Here is an 18,394-nt window from a genome sequence, read left to right on the forward strand (position 1 = left end):
AAAGCTGGAATAGGGGGGTTAGCCACTTTTTGACGTCTGCAAAAAATAATCCACCACCCCCCAGGCCGAAGAAACTGACCAGTCCCTAAGGCCAAATGTCACCTATACCATCAGGGATCATTTGTCGAATTAAGAGAGATATTGTATCTATTTACCAGCCTTTGATATGTCCAAAAAAGAGTTTGAATGTAGATACAAGCCTTTCTCTAGTGTAACCTTAATTTACAAGTTTGTAAGAGAGTGGTGGCTATGTCTCTCCGAAAAGTCACCATATGAACTGCATGCTCTTGCATATCGAATAAGCTCGGAACTCTATACGCTGGTGGGAGTAGAATATTACTAATGAGGTATAGGAAATTGATGATACTGAAGTTGAAATCAACCCTCTTGTTATATGGCCTAATAGAAAGGTGACCATCAGAGTCAAATTCATGGAATATATCCAGATATGAAGCAGAAGAGGCCGTTTCTGTAGTTTCTTTAATCTCCAATTCTGGAGGATAAATCATAGCAAGATGTGCGATATGACTAGGATCATTTGTCCCAATTGGCGATGTCTCTGCAATACTTACTGATTCCTCAGGTATGCGTATGTTCAAAGAAAACGTTGTGGCTATGATAAGACAAAACTATAAACCTCGTGTAATAATTGTTTTTCCGGGTTTCTAAGGACGAAAAAATGCGCAAAAACTTTAACACAGTGACCTAGTCTCGCTTGCTAGGCTCTCTAAGAGTTTCTCTTGATCACCGAGGCACTAGCAGACAGCATAAGCCCTAGAGTGGGATAGACGATCATGATAAGCACGTGACAGGTCAAATATAATTGCTATTTATGTTTATTGGTCTGGAGATTCACGACTACCTCTGGAAGGTTGCGTATGCATCTTCGAGGCAGAGGAATACTGCTCTGCAAATAACAATGCGTCCAATAAAAATACAATGAATAATAAAAATACACGTAAGAGGTTCATCAAACATGACTGTTAACTAAACAAAGATGTATCATTAGTTTGTAAAGCAGCTGAAACATAAACGTGCAGTTGTCATATAGGTTAGGAAGGTTGTTAGAATTGGATAAATCAATTAAGCCTTGAATTGTAAGATGTTAATGAGCTTTGAGACGACTCAACTGTAAGAACAGGTGAAAAACCAGTAGAATAAATGGTTTACATTTTGAGTGTCTTACTGTACAACAACAAGGAAATGTGATCGTAGATTTTCAGTTGATTATCAGTCAGGTAATTATAATATTAGAAATCCGGGACGGGTCGTGCTGTGCCGTTCTCAATTCCTATGAAACAAGTTTGTTCTAGAAGCTTATAATGATGCATAGCGATTGACAGGTAACAGACGTCATAATACAAGTACAAATGCAAGTAGTAGGCATTTATGAGTGAAGTAAAATCTTAAATGAAAATCTCATAGGTGTGCATAAAGTATGAGATTTTCTGACACTTAATAGGCCACCTAACTTCAGTATGTGTGTTGTTGAATCATCGACGTTACAATGAAAACTTTCTATCTCAAGTAAATGCTCAAGATGCTACATCAAAATACAATATTATTGTTTACAGAAACTCACATACTAAAATGTGAAATCAAAACTTAGGATACAAACAAAGACTCTTGAACTCATAGAGATATATTTGATAATTTGAATTTTCCACAGTACTTGCCTTTCCATGAGAACATACATACATGTAATTGTACATTGTGAGGATGAAACACAGTATGTCAGTGGTAGAATTCAAAGGTTGAAACCTCGGGTGTATTCGCTTTTGCAAGATAATAGTGAAGATAGCAAGACTGTTACAGAAATATTGAAGAATATTCTCAGAAAATATAGATATACTATGGTGAAATCTTCCATAAAAATCGGACGTTCCATACTATGAAAAAAGTATTTGAAAAACATTGGACTAGCTGTTTTGACATTTCAAAAGTATCACTAGGCTGCTTGATAACAAAATATGTGCGCCTCTTGGCTATCATGACATTGTACAAAGTTGAAATTCAAAGCTGCTATACACAGTCGATATGACACATCATTATCTCGAGTCGTATGGTTATGCTATTCGTCAGTATGGGGATAAAATTGAACGCGTCGAAAAATTTGACAGACGTTTTGAAAAGGACTCCTGGTTAAAAGGGAGTTTTCCTACAAATATCTCACATAAATTGTCAATACTTTGCTCTAATTTTTAAAAATAAGATTTGATGACAAAAGGTGTGTTATCAAAATTTCTCCATTCTTCTTAAAATATGTTGCTAAATCAGCTGGTTAAAAAGGTATAATTTGGAGAAGATTTACAAAGGTGAGTTTGTTTATCTATTTTCTGTACAGAACTGCTTATTTCTTTGTGCCCTAAGTGGTAAGAGAAACATAGTGCAATCATTGACACTGTAAAGTGGCCTATATCTAGTGTTAAGAAACTTGACCAACCTAATTTTGCACTTGCAGTTGTAGCTTCAACACTTGTCCCAATAAACAGATTCATTTACCAGGATGGGTGGAGGATGACCAAAGTCTCTCTTACAACTGTCAATTTATCGTTTATGCCTCATAAATGTTGGCCGATTTTTTCAATCGCCACTACTTAATTGTACTTCGTAAAAAATTACATGTGTTGCTTTCCGGGACCTGTCATAGTCTTATCAATAAGGTCCGTTCATCTGCTGTTTAACTTTATCCAAATATCGTCAAAATCGCCAATTTTATGACATTCCTTCTTGCGATACTTGGTTGATGTGTTCCCTAATGATACAAACGATGTCATACCGCTCAAGAGATGGCCTTTGTAGTAGTTCTAGAAGATTCTTGATCGTTGCATGATGATATCTTGACCATTCATTAAGGATTTCACCGGTTGGATTACTCTTCTGATTATATATCTGGACTTGCCCAGCCGAGTATCCAAGTTCACCTTTATAGGAAAAAAGATGACCACAATCACATTAAAGCGAGTTTTTTGAAAAAAAGACTATTGAAACGGGCTAAAATATAAGAAAGTTGAGCAAGAACTCATCATCAAATCTTCTGACATAAAGTCAATCGCTCGACCGGCGCGACTCCTTTGCAAACACATGTGTCACAGTGACGTTCCAATCGATGTAGCCATCACCATCATGAAACAATGCAACAGGTACTATCAGCTCCCCTTGCCCATTGCTCTCTAAACCATCACCAACCCCACCACTGTCTCTGACAATAGCCCTCGGACAACAACATAAAACCATGAAATACTCACCAGCTAGAAATCTCCAATCACCTCTCATGTGTTCAACATTGAGATGATCACAGATGTCTTGGTACAGAGTTGGTGGCATATCAGATATGCGAGTCTCAAGCTTTATAGATACTTGACCTGGCAACCTTGGATCACTCTCTTCACGCTGGCACAAAACAACAATAATCTTAAATTTGGCAACTTGGGCTTCTGTATGGAAAGGCCCTCTTTATGACCCTCATAAATTAAAACCACTTTGTTTATCTAAACATGGTATATTATGTGATTGTGGTTTCCTTGACAAGAGGCGAGCAGTTTCGAGCCGCCAATTTCAAGTTGCTTTTATGAATCAGTAATTTTTATCCTAATATGGTTTATGCTTTAGCACGAACAAAATTGTAAAGGTGAAGTGTTTGCGGTTGACTGTACACCGATTTTGAAATATAAATGTTGAATTCGCTGAGCTACTTAAAATCAAAGGTAGATAGTAAAACGGGAAAACAATTGAGTAAAGGATTTCTCCAGCAGTTTCATTCTCTAATCCTACAATTTTACAACAATGGCAGATGGACAAAAACCTAGGTAACACTCATATATATGTAAACTCACCGACGTGAACACAGGGTACGGAGTTAGTATCTTGCGTCTACCTTCACATAAGAGTTTGAGCCTTGGATTATCTAGAAGTTTTCCACCGTGACTTGTTAGCTCTATGATATGGAGGTGTTTTGGGTTCTCATATTCTCCATGGATCTTGTACGGGCACGGCATTCCCAGCGTGAATTCCATAAACTTGAAATCTCGTCTTCGTATGATATTCAGTTGGTCTAAAAGCCACTGGAGCAAACGTTTAGAATCAACATCAGGGGCCTTTTGGACCGTGACTTTTATCAGATTCTGTTCCACAGGAATGTGATGGACAAGTTGGAGTATGTACGTGATGTGACGGTCAAAGGAAAATCTTGCGATGTCACTGTAGACATGTCTCTTCAGTGACGATTTCAAAACCGTTGGGGAACTCATGCAACGAGCCAACAAACGCCAAAAAACTACGTCAGGTAGGAAAGATCCAAAGTCAAAATAATATACATCATCATCATTGTGAAAAGTCTGCCATCTTGGCATTGAGTCATATTGTCCACCAGTTTCGTAGGCAGGTAGAATACTCGGGACCATGTACAAGTCTTCATCGTCGCTGGACTCTCTTGGTATCAGACACACAAGATCATAGGCAAGTAGTAAGGCTATAGTTAGCTCTTTTGATAAACCAACTGAATTGGCAATGTGGTTTATGAGATTGGGGTCTGCAAGTCCTCGCTTGTCCATCATATCCCAAGATTTCGCCAAGTGACGGGATCTTTGATTTCTTGGAGGAATAGTTATCAAGACTTTCATCAAACTGACAAGAACGTCGGGATCAAAAATAATGTATTTACTTAGGTGACAATCAAAAGGTTGATATATAATTTCGCCTGCTTTGTGAAAAAACGAGAGCATATTCCGAAGCTCAATTTCTTCAACTAAAAACTGATGTTTTACGAGGACTTTAACGTCATCATACAACGATATTGCTTGTTTGCCACCGTTTTGAAATTTACGTTCATTGATTAGTTTGTAAAAGTTCATGAATGGTACAGGAAACTCTTCACGCACGTACATCATATCCTCTATTTCTTTCAATATACACCTCTGGAGATTATGAGAATCTTCGTCTAATGGAACTGAATTCTCAATTGCAAAAACAAGCATGCCGTCAGGGTTTTTCACAAAACGATCACAAAGCCTGTATATAGATAGCTTCTCCGTTAGATAGCAGGCCACTTCAGAACGTTGCCTAGAATCAATGCTATTTCGATGAGTACCAACTAAAAATATGGCAGTGTCCTGACTCTCCGTGTGGGTACAAATAGAATTTAGCCAAAACACAATTCTTTTGAGCTGTTTTTCTCTGTCGTTTATGGCATCTACAAGACTGAATACCAATACATAAACCGAATGTGCAGAAATGAAAATGTGATGCGTTGAATAATACAACTCTTGACCGGCAAAATCCCATAAACTGAGACGAGTTGCAAGGTGCTTGTCTCCTCGTATTTGCTGTCTTATTGCTTCACGCACGTGTACGATAGGAATTGGTTGTCGCTTGACTTTACAATAAATGTACAGATCTACGAAAGGCTGGGTTGAAACAGAAATTACATACACGATCAGAGACAATGTTGATAGGCTGCGCGATGGTAAGGTAAAGCCAAGTAAATAACCAATAGTTATTCCGATCAGTAAACCCCCAAATCTCTTTGGTAGGTATCCGAGACAAAGTGTAACGTTTGCTGTTCTTCCCCAGCCTATACCTGAAAAAGTGCCAACCCAGATAAAGATACCGAACACAAAATAGATAGCTACATGTTGAATTGTAGGGATGCAAGCTAGAAGAGAAATACACAACAACAAAGGAGAAAGGACTTTTGTTGATGCAAAAGTCGCTTGTAATTTATACCTGTACGTGTAAATTAGGCAACCAAATGCTAATCCAAGAAAAATAAAGGGGAAACCTATTTGGTAAGACAAGACGTTGGTACTGTCAATATACCATAAACGCGGTTTATCAATTTGTAGGCTTATGTTTCTTGTGGGCACGAGCATACACAAACCCCAGGCAACACCGTTCCGAAAACCAATACCATAGGATGCACCAGCAGCGTAGCCAATCAAATAAAATGTCCAGTGGTACATCATCATAGAGAGAACGTGGGGAAGTGATGATCTTTGGAAGTCATATGGCAAGACACCATTGACAACATCACGTATGAGAGCATATTTACTTGATGAATATGTTAAAGTTGCAACATATATCAATATGGCAAGACCAGTACCATAACGGTATGTGATTATGAAGTCATTACTCCATATTAGACAGCAAAAATAACAAGCTAATTGGAGAAGGCCGTAACCATATTCCACTGTAATTTTCTCAAGGAAACAGACCAGCAATAGTCCAGGAAAGAAAAACTTTGTGACAACTTTAATAATTTTCCTCAATGGCCATTTTATGAAGTCCATGGATTCTTCGCCTCTGATATCACATTTTGTTGATCGTTCCTGAAACGGTGTTTTCGACGCTTGAATTGCACTTTCAGCTGTACACCAAGACGCACACCTCTCAAACTCATCTGAAGTCGACGTCTTACATTCTTTCCATCTGGAGTCTACATCTTTGGTCTCATACATCTTTGTTTCAATTCCTTCGGTACTTGGCTCGTCACTTTGAAACTTTTCGCCGGTCAAGAGACGCAACAGACTAGTTTTTCCAACCCTTGCATCACCGACAAACATAACTTTACTTCGATTGAATGGTAGTTTACTGCTTTGCTTGCAGTTCTCGTAGAGATTTTTCACTTCCTCGTCATGTGCTAGTGCTCCAAAGTTGTAGCATCTCCCATAGTTTGGAGATCCATACAGCATCGCTTGTAATTTATTCGACATTGTAGAATTGCTTTTTTCAAAACCTACGAGAGAGAATTGAAACAAATGTTGTATGTTCAGTAAAACGTAGATACAAAATGGCGGATGTACAACCATAGAAGGCACATCATGAGGAAAATGAACGGCATATATAGGATCTAGGGTTTGCATATATATATATATATATATATATATATATATATATATATATATATATATATATATATATATATATATATATAATATATATATATATATAAGTTACGACTTTCGACACGAAGAATTGAATAAAAAATGGCCGTTCTGCGGCCATAAAGGGTCATATTGCAATACAAATCTTCGTGCGTATGTATGAGATAAGGTTGTTTATATTTCAACGAATTTTTAAAAGAATCAGTCCAGGCAGGCCTTGGCTATTATAGCAGTTAATATGAAAATGGCTCCCTTCGACCATGTTGGATCGTATTACCAAATAAACCATAGCATTTGTATGACATAATTGTGTCTTTGTGCCAAATGTTCAACAAAAATGTCAAGACATGTACTTGTTATGATTCTTTACATATAAATTTTAACAATTGAAATCTTTCGCTCTCGTTCATTCAGTGGCTATGAGAACATTTAGCTTGGGCCTCCCTATTGTTAACAATACTCTATCCCGGGTATTATATTGTCGTTTGAAAACTGTCGCTGAATTTTAAAATCAACGTTCACCTTTATTTGGTTGCTAAGACTACGGAGTAAAATTGGTGTAACGCCAGAAACAAACAACAACAACAACAAAAGGTTGATGTAAGCTGGTAGGAATATCCTTTCTGCAGGCGTTCATAAAATTGCGTACAACTAACTCCTTACAGCGATCGTCTAGCAGCTCATACCAGGGTCGGAGGGCTCCTGCTCAGGCTATAATTCGCACCAAATTGTACGAAAATCACGCATGTATCCGCAGGCGACTTGGGTTTAATTTTTGAGTATACTGATTCATATTGTTCCGAACGTTTGAATAAGGTTTACTTCTTGGTTAAGGATCAACTTCACTTTGCATGTCTCTTTTAATAAGACCAACGGATACTTCTTGAGACACAATTGCGAACTTATGATTTATTTTTGTATCTGAAAGCAGGGTATCTTTGTTACATGGATGGGGCGGGGCGGGGGGTGTGAACCGTAGCTGCATCAGCAAGAACTCAAGCATTGCCTTAAATACAACAAGTGAAGGCTCAATGCTAATCATTACATTCTTTGTCACTTTTTTGCAGCTGTTCACGTTATGGTTCTAAATGTGAATATCAAGAATATATATCATACATTATATATATTGTATATATTCGCCTCTCATATATTCTTTGCTCTCGAATTTAGGATTTGCTGTGCCCTAAAGCACCATTTTAGGTTATTTACTTCCATAAACGAGTCATTTTCATTTGTTTTACCTGTTTTGGCTCGTTTCCTGATACATTCTGCTTGAGTGTTTTCGTTGTGCGGTTTCCTCGGCCTTTTAGAAATGACATCAGCTAGCCCATTCCTGGTAAAGCCGATAAGTCAATGCCGCATACAAACATTTACTGTTCTAAGTTGAATCCGGAAGTGTTGTGTTTAAGAAAGTATTGTTGCAGGAATGTTATTGTCCTTGTGTCACACCTGAATGAGTTACTGTCGTGGGCGTAGAACACGGGATGACCCTTTAAGCCATACGATTCCTACCTTGACGCTGCGCATTATCGTTCTATTTATGTCTCGTTTATGGTAGGGCCCAAAGGTAAACATTTTTCCATTTACTCAGAGGGTTCATTCTATGATGTATTAGCAGTCATGGAGACTATTTCTCCTGTTATCCGTGGACTTATCAGGGATTTTACGGGTTGGTCAACATCGCGAAAGATAGGAAAGGTTACTAAAATTTTTCATTTACATCTCTATCTTTCCGATGTTGACCAACCTCTGATAAGTCCACGGATTAGCATAATTAGTTGTGTTGACTAATTAACTACAGCATGTGTGTATGAGAGATATACGTCCTTGTAATGGAGTGTAAAATAAATAAAGAGTCACAGAGGCTAGGTTAGGTTATATACCCATTTATTTTATTTACTCCGATCAGCCAGAGCATGAAGAAAGGAGAGAAAATGATAGAGAAAACAGTATGAAAAACTAATAATTTTTGGGTCGCCTGTGCAGTCACTAGTACTTTTGATTCGGTAAAACTGGCCTTCAATGTCATATCATCGATACACATCAATCAGAAATATAACACATCTCTCTGACAAGTTTTATGTATGTGTCTTTGTTAAAATCATCAAAAATGAGAACAAAGTTGTTCATAGTAGAAAAAGCGTAGGAGAGAGGGGACTGTCTAACGCGAAAAGAAGGACTGACCACTTTTCTGTCTACTTTGTTGTTACGATCAGAGAACAATATATACAAACATTTGGAACCAGACATTTTCTCTAAATATAAACTTTTGCTACAAGTTTGAAAGTGTTATGATCAACATCTTAACATCAAGTAAAATATTCACCACAAGTTAATTCCAAAGGTCATAAAATGTTAAAAAGTAATGAGCTAAAATAAAGATGCTAAATCTCCTTGATTGCTGTCATTTGGATTTCGAGCAGGAAAGAAACATTAAGTACAGTTTAATTCAAGTGAAAACACCTTGAGCAACTTTCAATAAAATCATTGTAGTTTAGCAATTCATCGACAGAACAGTTGTTAATATTTCTCAGTATATGTCGGATATCTGTCATGCATCTTCATATATGTAGCAAGTGTTATTAGATATGATACAGTAATTTTCACTCATTTTACTAATAACACCAGATGTGAACTGAATGTGCTCACGTGTTTTACAAAAGATTCACTGATAGCAGATTTCCTCAAATTTGGTGCATTTATTTCGGAGTTATATGACTAATTACAAAACTTCATAAAATATGCAAATGATCTATTTATTAACTTGACACTGCCGAATTCTTCTTAGTACAATTAGATATTTATCAGATCAATATCTTTAGAAGGTTTCACAAAGTTGTGTGACGTAATTTCAGAGTTAAATAGCTAATTACAAAGTTTATTAAATATGCAAATGAACCCTTAATTAACTTCACACTACTTAATGCTTTACACCACAGTTAGATATCTGTCGGATCAGTATCTGCACTGATTTCATGAAATTTGGTGCAGTTATTTCTGTGTTGTATGACTAATTACAAAAGTTCATAAAATATGCAAATGAGCTATTTATTAACTTGACACTGCCTAATACTTCTAATTACAATTAGATCAATATTTGTTGCACGTATCATCAAATTTGGTGCAGGAATTTCAGAGTTATGTCCCTAATTACAAAAGTTTATTAAATATGCAAATGAGCAGATTATTGACATGACACTCACAGTATCATCATAATGTTTTGAGATTGTCATCTGTGAAAAATTTCATGCAATTTTGTGCAGTATTTCTTAATATACGTCGACACTGTCATTACTGTCTCTATAGGGAAACCATGATATGAAAAAATATGATATGTCATAACTTTGTAATATGCAAGCCACACTAACCAAAATCTAATCAGTTCTTGCAAGTAGCATATGGTACCCGTCTACCAAATCTGACTTGAATCTGTTCAGGCGTTTTTGAGTTATCGTGTAAACAGACAGACAGACAGACACACTCACACACACGGAAAAACAGACATCGCTATGACATTAGCTCACGTGTGTGGGAGCTAAAAAGGGCATTCAATATGCAAAAAGCCGTTAATTGACACGGCTAATCGATTCTGAGAAGAGTAAGATATCTGTCAGATCAATATCTGAAGCAACTTCCATTGAGTTTGGTAAATTAATTTAGGAGTCAAATTATTAATTACAAAAATTCATGACATATGCAAATGAGACATTTCTCAATGTGACACTGTTCAATGCTTCACAGTACAATCAGACATCTACCATATCAATATCTGGAGCAACTTTCATCAAATTTGGTGTTGTAATTCCGTAGGTATATTACTATCATAATTTATGTAATGGAACCATGAATTAAGTTGCCAAATGCTAACTGCTTCTCAGAACAGTCAGGTTTTATCGAATTTGGTGCTGTTATTTCCGAGGTATATTAATAATGACAAAATTTATTATATATGCAAAGAGCCATTAATGAACTTGATACTGCTCAATGCTTCACAGAATAATCAGATATCTTTCAGATCAATATCTGTATAAGTTTTTTTCAACTTTCGCACAGGACTTTCGGAGTTAAACCACAAATTACAAAACTTCATTTAATATGCAAGTGAGCTGTTTATTGACTCGACACCGCTCAATGCTTCTCAGTACAATTAGATATTTATCAGGTCAATATCTATAGCAGGTTTCACCAAATTTGTTGCCATTATTCCAGAGTTACATCACTAATTACAAAGTTCATTAAATACGCAAATGAAGTCTTAATTAACTTCAGACTACTCAATGCTTCTCAAACACAGTCAGATATCTGTAGGATCAGTATCTGCAGCGGATTTCCCAAATTTGGTGCAGTTATTTCGGAGTTATATGACTAATTACAAAACTTCATAAAATATGCAAATGAGCTATTTAGTAGCTTGACACTGATCAATGCTTCTCAGTACAATTAGATATTTATCACATCAATATTTGTAGCAGGTGTCATAAAATTTGGTGTAGGAATTTCGGAGTAATATCACTAATTAAAAAAATCATTAAATATGCAAATGACCAGATTATTGACATGACACTTATAGTATAATCATAATGTTCAAAGATAGACATCTGTGAAATGTTTCATGAAATCTTGTGCAGTTTTTCTTAATGCGTCGACACTATCGTTACTGTCTCCATAGGAAACCATTATTTCACAACTTCATTAATATGTATGCCATACTAACCAAAGTCTAATTAGTTCTTTCCACTAGCATATGGTACCTGTCTACCAAATCTGACTTGAATCAATTCAGATGATTTTGAGTTATCGTGTAAACAGACAGACAGACAGACACACTAACACACACACGGACAGACATCGCTACGACATTAGCTCACGTGTGTGAACACTTGAGCTAAGAATGACAATACCTTTTATAATTTTGAGTAGACCCGCCTTGAGGTTGCCCAAACATTCTGTAGCTGTGACGTAATATAGAAAGTGAATTCTGTAGCAATAATAGCTCATAAGAAACTAATGTATCATTCACTGAAAATGTACTTAAGTAATGATTCAACAAGAATCTACTATAAATGAAAGCTTAACATTTGCGCAGGTTTTTTGTCAAAATAATTTGCATCAACTATCACGTCTAATAGCACCTTTGACATACATACATACATACATACATACATACATACATACATACATACATACATACATACATTACTTCATAATAAATTAATAAACACATTAATTAATTAAGACATCTCTGTATGGTCTGTTGTCATTGAGTTCATCACACACCACTGACCGCTCACTGAAAACAATCCACTTCTCTTGCTGGTTTCACATCTAGTGTGGAAACTTCCGCTCACATATTGGCATAAAACACGTCATTGTCCTGTTATCGTTCACCCTTCGTACACCAGTTGCATTCATCGAGAGCCTAAAGTTATGTTTTTCGGTATATTTGAAACTTGCCATGGTTTCTTGTCGCTCGTGAATCAACTTTGGATTGCAAGTTCTTCAGAAAACAAACTTTATGCAGTACAAACATTTATCGTGGGTGAATCGAAGTGACTGGGATAGCTAATTTGGCGAATCCTATTTCAGTGTTTGGGAAAGGCAATAAGCGTGTGTAATAGAACGATTTACAGGGAACAACATAAAAATACAAAAGGGTCAGTTGGAGATGTATTTATCCACCATGTATACATATACAGTCGAGGCCAATTGTCAGTGTCTGTTTAACGAAAAGTGGGAAAGTTTCAAGGCCGCTTAAGAACATTTTAAACATTTAACGATATTATATATTTATGCTGATAAAGGTCCTATCGTTTCTGAAACAGACACAGAGAACAGTCTCAGCACCAATAGTATGATATATAGCGCACACGTACATGGAAAAATATGCTAGTAAACACTCATTGAACGGAGAGGAAATTTGAACAGTCAATACTTGCCTGATGTTAGTCATGTACTTGCATTACATATAAAACCTTTGGGGTTTTGAAAATTTATCCTATACAATAGTCCCGCCGGTCATATTCGTGTCAGAAGGTCTCCAGGGTGAGATTTATTTTAGGAAATATAAGTGCCTGTGAGTCATTCACGCACGTTTGATGAACTTTCGTTTGTGTAGTAACTTATCAGCAGCAACCACTTGCGCGTTAAATACATCGGCATCGCTTTTAAGTTCTTATACTTTCACAAAAGCGGCTCTCATGGGTGGACTGTAGTTCAAAGATTTGTTTGAATACAAATAAAAGGTGCGACCGTGTGGTTACAGGGGCAGGCAATGACGTCAGTTTCGTGGTAGTATCACACTGACTGTACTCCTCGCTAAAGGTATTCTTTTGACAAGGGCTCGCTAAATCTGGCCAGGTTTTTTACACGAAAATGTAAAATATTGTTTTCATTAATGGTATTCCTGAACAGTATGGTCCTGATAAACACGTACTGCAGCAAAAAAACAGGATGGTTGGACAGTCTCATATACATTACGTTTACTTTTTTGTACGTGGCACACAAGTTTTGTAGATAACATTGTACATAAGAAGAACCGACTCATTTGAGTGTCTGGATAGAACGCAAGGGAATTGCTAAATTAGTTATCAAGTTTATCGTCGAGACCGAAGTTAATTAGGACAGCACTCTGGCTAAACAAACCATAAAACAATGTATACCTACTGATGCCAATCTGTTTTTATAGACACACAAGGATAAACAGTGGAGTGGAGTGTTACATGATTAGTATTCCACTCAAATGAGTCGGTTCTTTTTATCTACAATGTTATCTACAAAACTTGTGTGCCAGGTACAAAAAAGTAAACGTAATGTATATGAGACTGTCCAACCATCCTGTTTTTTGCTGTAAAGCTTATACATTGGTATGCAGATTAGTCACCACTTTAGCATTTCTTGAACAAAAAATCAGATTTTGTTGTTTCGGTTGTACTGTCAAACTATCCTATAAAAGGCTTCATGGATTCTGCTTATACATGATGATTTTCTGGTCAGTTATTATGTTGCAAACCTGAAATCGTAGATTATCCGTATGGAAATTGCAACCTAAAAACAAAACAATACGACGTTTTGTAACGACATCAGTAGTTGAGGAGTACTTTTCTAGCAGTATTCCACACTCATCGTTGCTGTTTTAAATTTCAGTTTCCACTCGTGGACAGATCGTGTTCTAAGCGTTTCGTAGTATATAAATTCAGGTTAACAGCCGCAGTTTTCCCACACGACAGTGTCTCTACCGACTGTTTATGCTTTCAACACCATTAACCACCACAGCGCTTTGAATGTCTTTTTCACATCCTTGCAAGGTAACTGAAATATTCACACATGGGAAATGACATGCAGACGCAGAAGTGGTCTCGAAAGCCATAGGCCACTAGAGTCAGATAAAATTCCAACAGCAGGTCACAAAATACACCTGTTATCTTGATACCAACTACACCACAGGCATTTTTTTCGCAGGTCGGTCTAAAGGTTACGAAACCTTCAAGCTTTTAAAACCGAGTACCAAGTTATTGCTAATCAATAAAGAGCGAAACTCTTAACTGAGCCTAACGTTTCGTCACCAACATCACACCTAAAAACATTTGTATGCCGATATAAAAGTGTCACTGCCGCTGTATTTTTCAAAGTTTTGACCAAGACATTGCGCCTTCAATAATAGAAAATGGAGGAAATGATGTCCGAAGACATCGACTTTCTCACCTTTACTAAATGAAAATACCCTAATGACAAAGATTGAGTTTGATTGGCCCATACCGACAATGTACAAGAAATCAACAGCAGCTGCATTGTCCACAACCTACCTCGAGGCCTTATGGGTCCATCCTAGCCGTGTTTTCGATGATCGCCAAACCGCGCTTGACATGCCATAATATCGCTTGAGACGACTGGACTTTATAGAGGGTTCTCGCCAGTATCAATATGTTTTCAATGACATGTCTCTGGGGAAATTCAACTGTGATACCAAACTGTTCTATTGAAGGAGGTGGTGGAATGAACGTCAACAAGCGAACCTTCCTCTGATATGTGCCACACACCTTTAGTTCCGCATTTCCGTTTCCGAAACTTGCGCAGGCTCTTATTAAATACCGCCAGGCACCGACAAATGCAAACGTAATCTAGAGATTGACGATCTTTGGTTGATTAAAAACTGGGGGAGAATCCATAGCAATTGTTACAAATCAAAAATTATTTGACTGCCTACAGCTTTTGGGATAATATCAACGTGACTGGAAACAGAAAAGATAAAATTCAGGGATAAGAATCTAAGCTATCCCTGCTCCTAAAGTGATTTACATTTATGATACGAACATGAAGTTATATTTCCTTAATCTGCTTAAACCCCCCATGTAATAATGAATTCCTTCGCGGTTGTAGTTCCAAATAGAGTCAAAACTACAGTGACGTCACCATAGTCTAAATACTCTCATACTCTCACCATAGTCTACGCCCAAGTTGAATTATCTCAATTGTTTTCAGGTTACATTAACGCATAGTACTGGTGATAATCGAATTTTATTGGATGTACATTTTACGATTAACTTCAGATCGATTCAGCCAACGTGAAATACGCAGTTTATATTATAGTAAATTGTAGCTGATTTAAAGTGGGCCATTAACCGAGTAAAGAATGTTTTTTTTTGTGCACAAAGCCCGAATGAAAGATGAAGTTTTTCATCTGCTAGGGATAAAGCACTTGCAACCCTTGCACGTAAACGTGACAAAAATGTTCGCCCACCAGCCAAGAAATTACAGGAGGGGAGGGCCCTTATTTTTTTTGGATTGGTTGCTGCTTTTCACACAGGCAGTTTTGTAGGGTAATGGAATTTCACGCCTGCCTTTGCAGGAGGGTGACCGTTTTTTGCGCAAATATAAGAAAGCAAGATGTGGCCGATATGGTTTAAATGACAGGCCAACAATATAAGAAATGTTCAGTCTTTACTTCTAATAATAACTAATAATTTATAAAACTGTTATATGGAAATAATAATGCGAATAATAATAGGTCTGATTTTCATGAAACTTACAGTAGAGGGTAATTTTTGGGCGCTGATGTAAACATGGCCATCGTTTTCGGGGCAAATGTTACCATGGCAAGTAAAATTACAATTTTCTTAAAAACATGAGGGAACTTGCATGTTTGTCATAGTTGCATCATAAAAGGTATTTGATGTTTCTGACTACAAATAAGGCATCCTTCGGGAACTTTGGTTTCCGTGGCAACCAGTTTAAGCAATCCAAAGTACATTTTTGCTGCATTCATGATAAAAAGAAGTTTAATTTTCATCAAACTTACAGAATAGAGGTTTTTGATGTTTGTAATTACAAATATGGGATCCATTTTATTATTACTTGTCTCCATGGCAAAGATTTCCGCCATCAAAAGTAAAATCCTCTTCAAATGATACTATCAATGTTGTGTATAGCTAATTTTAGTTGATAGTCGTTGTGAAGTGGTTGATCTATTTTTGTCGAATTAATTGAAACCGTGCATAAAAGTAGTCATTTTGAAATGCAAAGGAGGCATCATGGGCCAGTGGCTAGAGCAATGGACCTTCTTTGAAGGTCAAAGATCAAATGAGAAATAATTTCATTAAGATGACACTGGTATTGTGTGAGACACTCATGGGGAGAGTCGCCGTTTATCGAACATGAAAATTGGGGAGGGTCATTATTTTCGAGTGCACTTTTTGCAACGCTATTTGAAAATCGCTGGCCCTCCACCCTGTAATTTTTGTCTGTCCTAAGGCAAAACAGTTTTGTTGTCTAAACCTTACATTTCAATACACTCAGTGAATGGAAGCGTCTTCTGAATAAATACGACGATAACAGCTCACGACCTTTCCCCTGGCCTTTTTGTGCTGATTCTCCCTTTGGGTTTCAAAAAGTGCATGATTAAAAACAAAACCATACTGGTATGTGGTCTAAGCAGCCCCACGCATGTTTGTAAAACTGTGAAACCATTATCACAGTATGAAATATTCCTACGTAATGACTTAATGTTAATGAGTAATTCAAGCATGAATGTTTCCGTCGTTTAATGAAGTTTACCGCCTGCTTCCTTACGGTATTTAAGCAAATCACTGGCCTACGCAAGAATTTTGAGCCAGCCCTTTCCTTAAAACATAATTCAGCGCTCCTTCAAATGTTTATTGGCAACCTAGCGTTACTGCATACATATCTATCTATATATCTACAACACAGACACAGACAGACAGACACATGCAGACATACGGGCACAAGCACGCAGAGAGAGAGAGAGAGAGAGAGAGAGAGAGAGAGAGAGAGAGAGAGAGAGAGGAGAGAGAGAGAGAGAGAGAGTGAGAAAGGGAGAGAGGGATGTGTGTTTGTATGTGTGTGTTTACACATTTGTATTATACATAATGGGTATGAACCTAACTTCAAAAATACACCCTAACAACACGTTACAAACCCAACATTGTACCAAATGAGACACACCACCCACCTAGAATTTTACAAACCAAGCAAAAAGACCAACCATTTCTTCTAGGTTACTGGCAAAGACATCTAATTCCCTAGACCGAGTCTATGCCCCACCATGCACAGCTCCCATGCAGTGAGCCAGTGCTGCTTTTCAGTGCATTGTTGGCGATGACGGCAATCAATGAATTCCATCCGATTAGTCAACTGTCCGATGGGATGGAGGATCAAATCACGTGACTTACTTCGTGACCGGAATTACATGTATATATATGCTTATAATATGTTGATTATGAAAGAAACACATTTTTTACAACTTATCAGAGATGCAGTGGATTTATTGCACCACAGGTCATTTTCCAAAGAACACTGAGTCTACCAAATCATAGTGCCAATAAACATTTGATTAGCCATCTTTATGCCTAAAATTTGGGGACCAACTATAGATTTTGATTTTAGCCACTTATACAACCAACCCCCCACCCCCCTCCGCCGTAAGTAATAACAGCTCCTTAAACGCACACTTTTTAAGGGAAAGGAGAGATAGCAAGGTCTCATACGTGCGTATGTCTTCATTAGCCCGGGACAATTATTTTTTCACAGTTTATTTTCATATCTGGGCCATTAACCTAAACTGTACACAATCACTGTTTCATATATTTATGAAAGTTTTACTGTTTCTTTTATAAATATTTCAACCTTACTGTTTCAGGCAAGACATGCTCTTGCCAGTTCCGGCGGGATAAAGCTATCAATAGACAAATTCGATCTTTGAAAGCTAATAAAAATTACGGACATCATCACACACATATTTTCCTGGTCGAAGTGTCCAACTCTGCAGTAAAGTATTTGACTTACTATCATACCTTACTAAAGTGAACTGACTACACGAGGTTACAAGTTCGCCGATGCTTCCACCATGACGTCAACGAGTTGGCACGCGTTCTGTCACACTATAAACGAGGAAGTACGGCGATAGACCCTGGGAAGTTTATTTGTTGTTTCCGAAGAGCACATATAATGTAGGTCAGTCATTAATTTTGTTTCGTTTTATGTTCGCAGTACCACCTTTA

The 18,394-nt window shown here is 37.2% G+C and overlaps 1 protein-coding gene across 1 annotated transcript; it reads right to left on the reverse strand.

The window, feature by feature from the left end:
- Nucleotides 1-813: 813 nt before the first annotated feature.
- On the reverse strand, nt 814-6,727 carry LOC139138354 (uncharacterized). The gene is made up of 3 exons (XM_070706692.1): nt 3,837-6,727; nt 3,249-3,393; nt 814-2,924 (listed from the first exon to the last, which is right to left on the reverse strand). Exons 1-3 carry the CDS (start codon nt 6,708-6,710, stop codon nt 2,716-2,718), a joined length of 3,228 nt encoding a protein of 1,075 aa, XP_070562793.1. The 5' UTR covers nt 6,711-6,727; the 3' UTR covers nt 814-2,715.
- Between the last annotated feature and the right edge of the window lie 11,667 nt (nt 6,728-18,394).

This window comes from Ptychodera flava, chromosome 8 (genome assembly GCF_041260155.1).
Source record: "Ptychodera flava strain L36383 chromosome 8, AS_Pfla_20210202, whole genome shotgun sequence".
Classification (NCBI taxonomy): Eukaryota; Metazoa; Hemichordata; class Enteropneusta; family Ptychoderidae; genus Ptychodera; species Ptychodera flava.

Excerpts from the sequence above, each read along its gene's own strand:
- LOC139138354 (XM_070706692.1), bottom strand. The coding sequence starts at position 6,710 with ATGTCGAATAAATTACAAGCGATGCTGTATGGATCTCCAAACTATGGG. Across the intron at positions 3,394-3,836 it reads CGTACCCTGTGTTCACGTCG|CGTGAAGAGAGTGATCCAAG; the intron begins GTGAGTTTACAT and ends GTTTTGTGCCAG. Across the intron at positions 2,925-3,248 it reads TGATTGGAGATTTCTAGCTG|GTGAACTTGGATACTCGGCT; the intron begins GTGAGTATTTCA and ends TTTCCTATAAAG.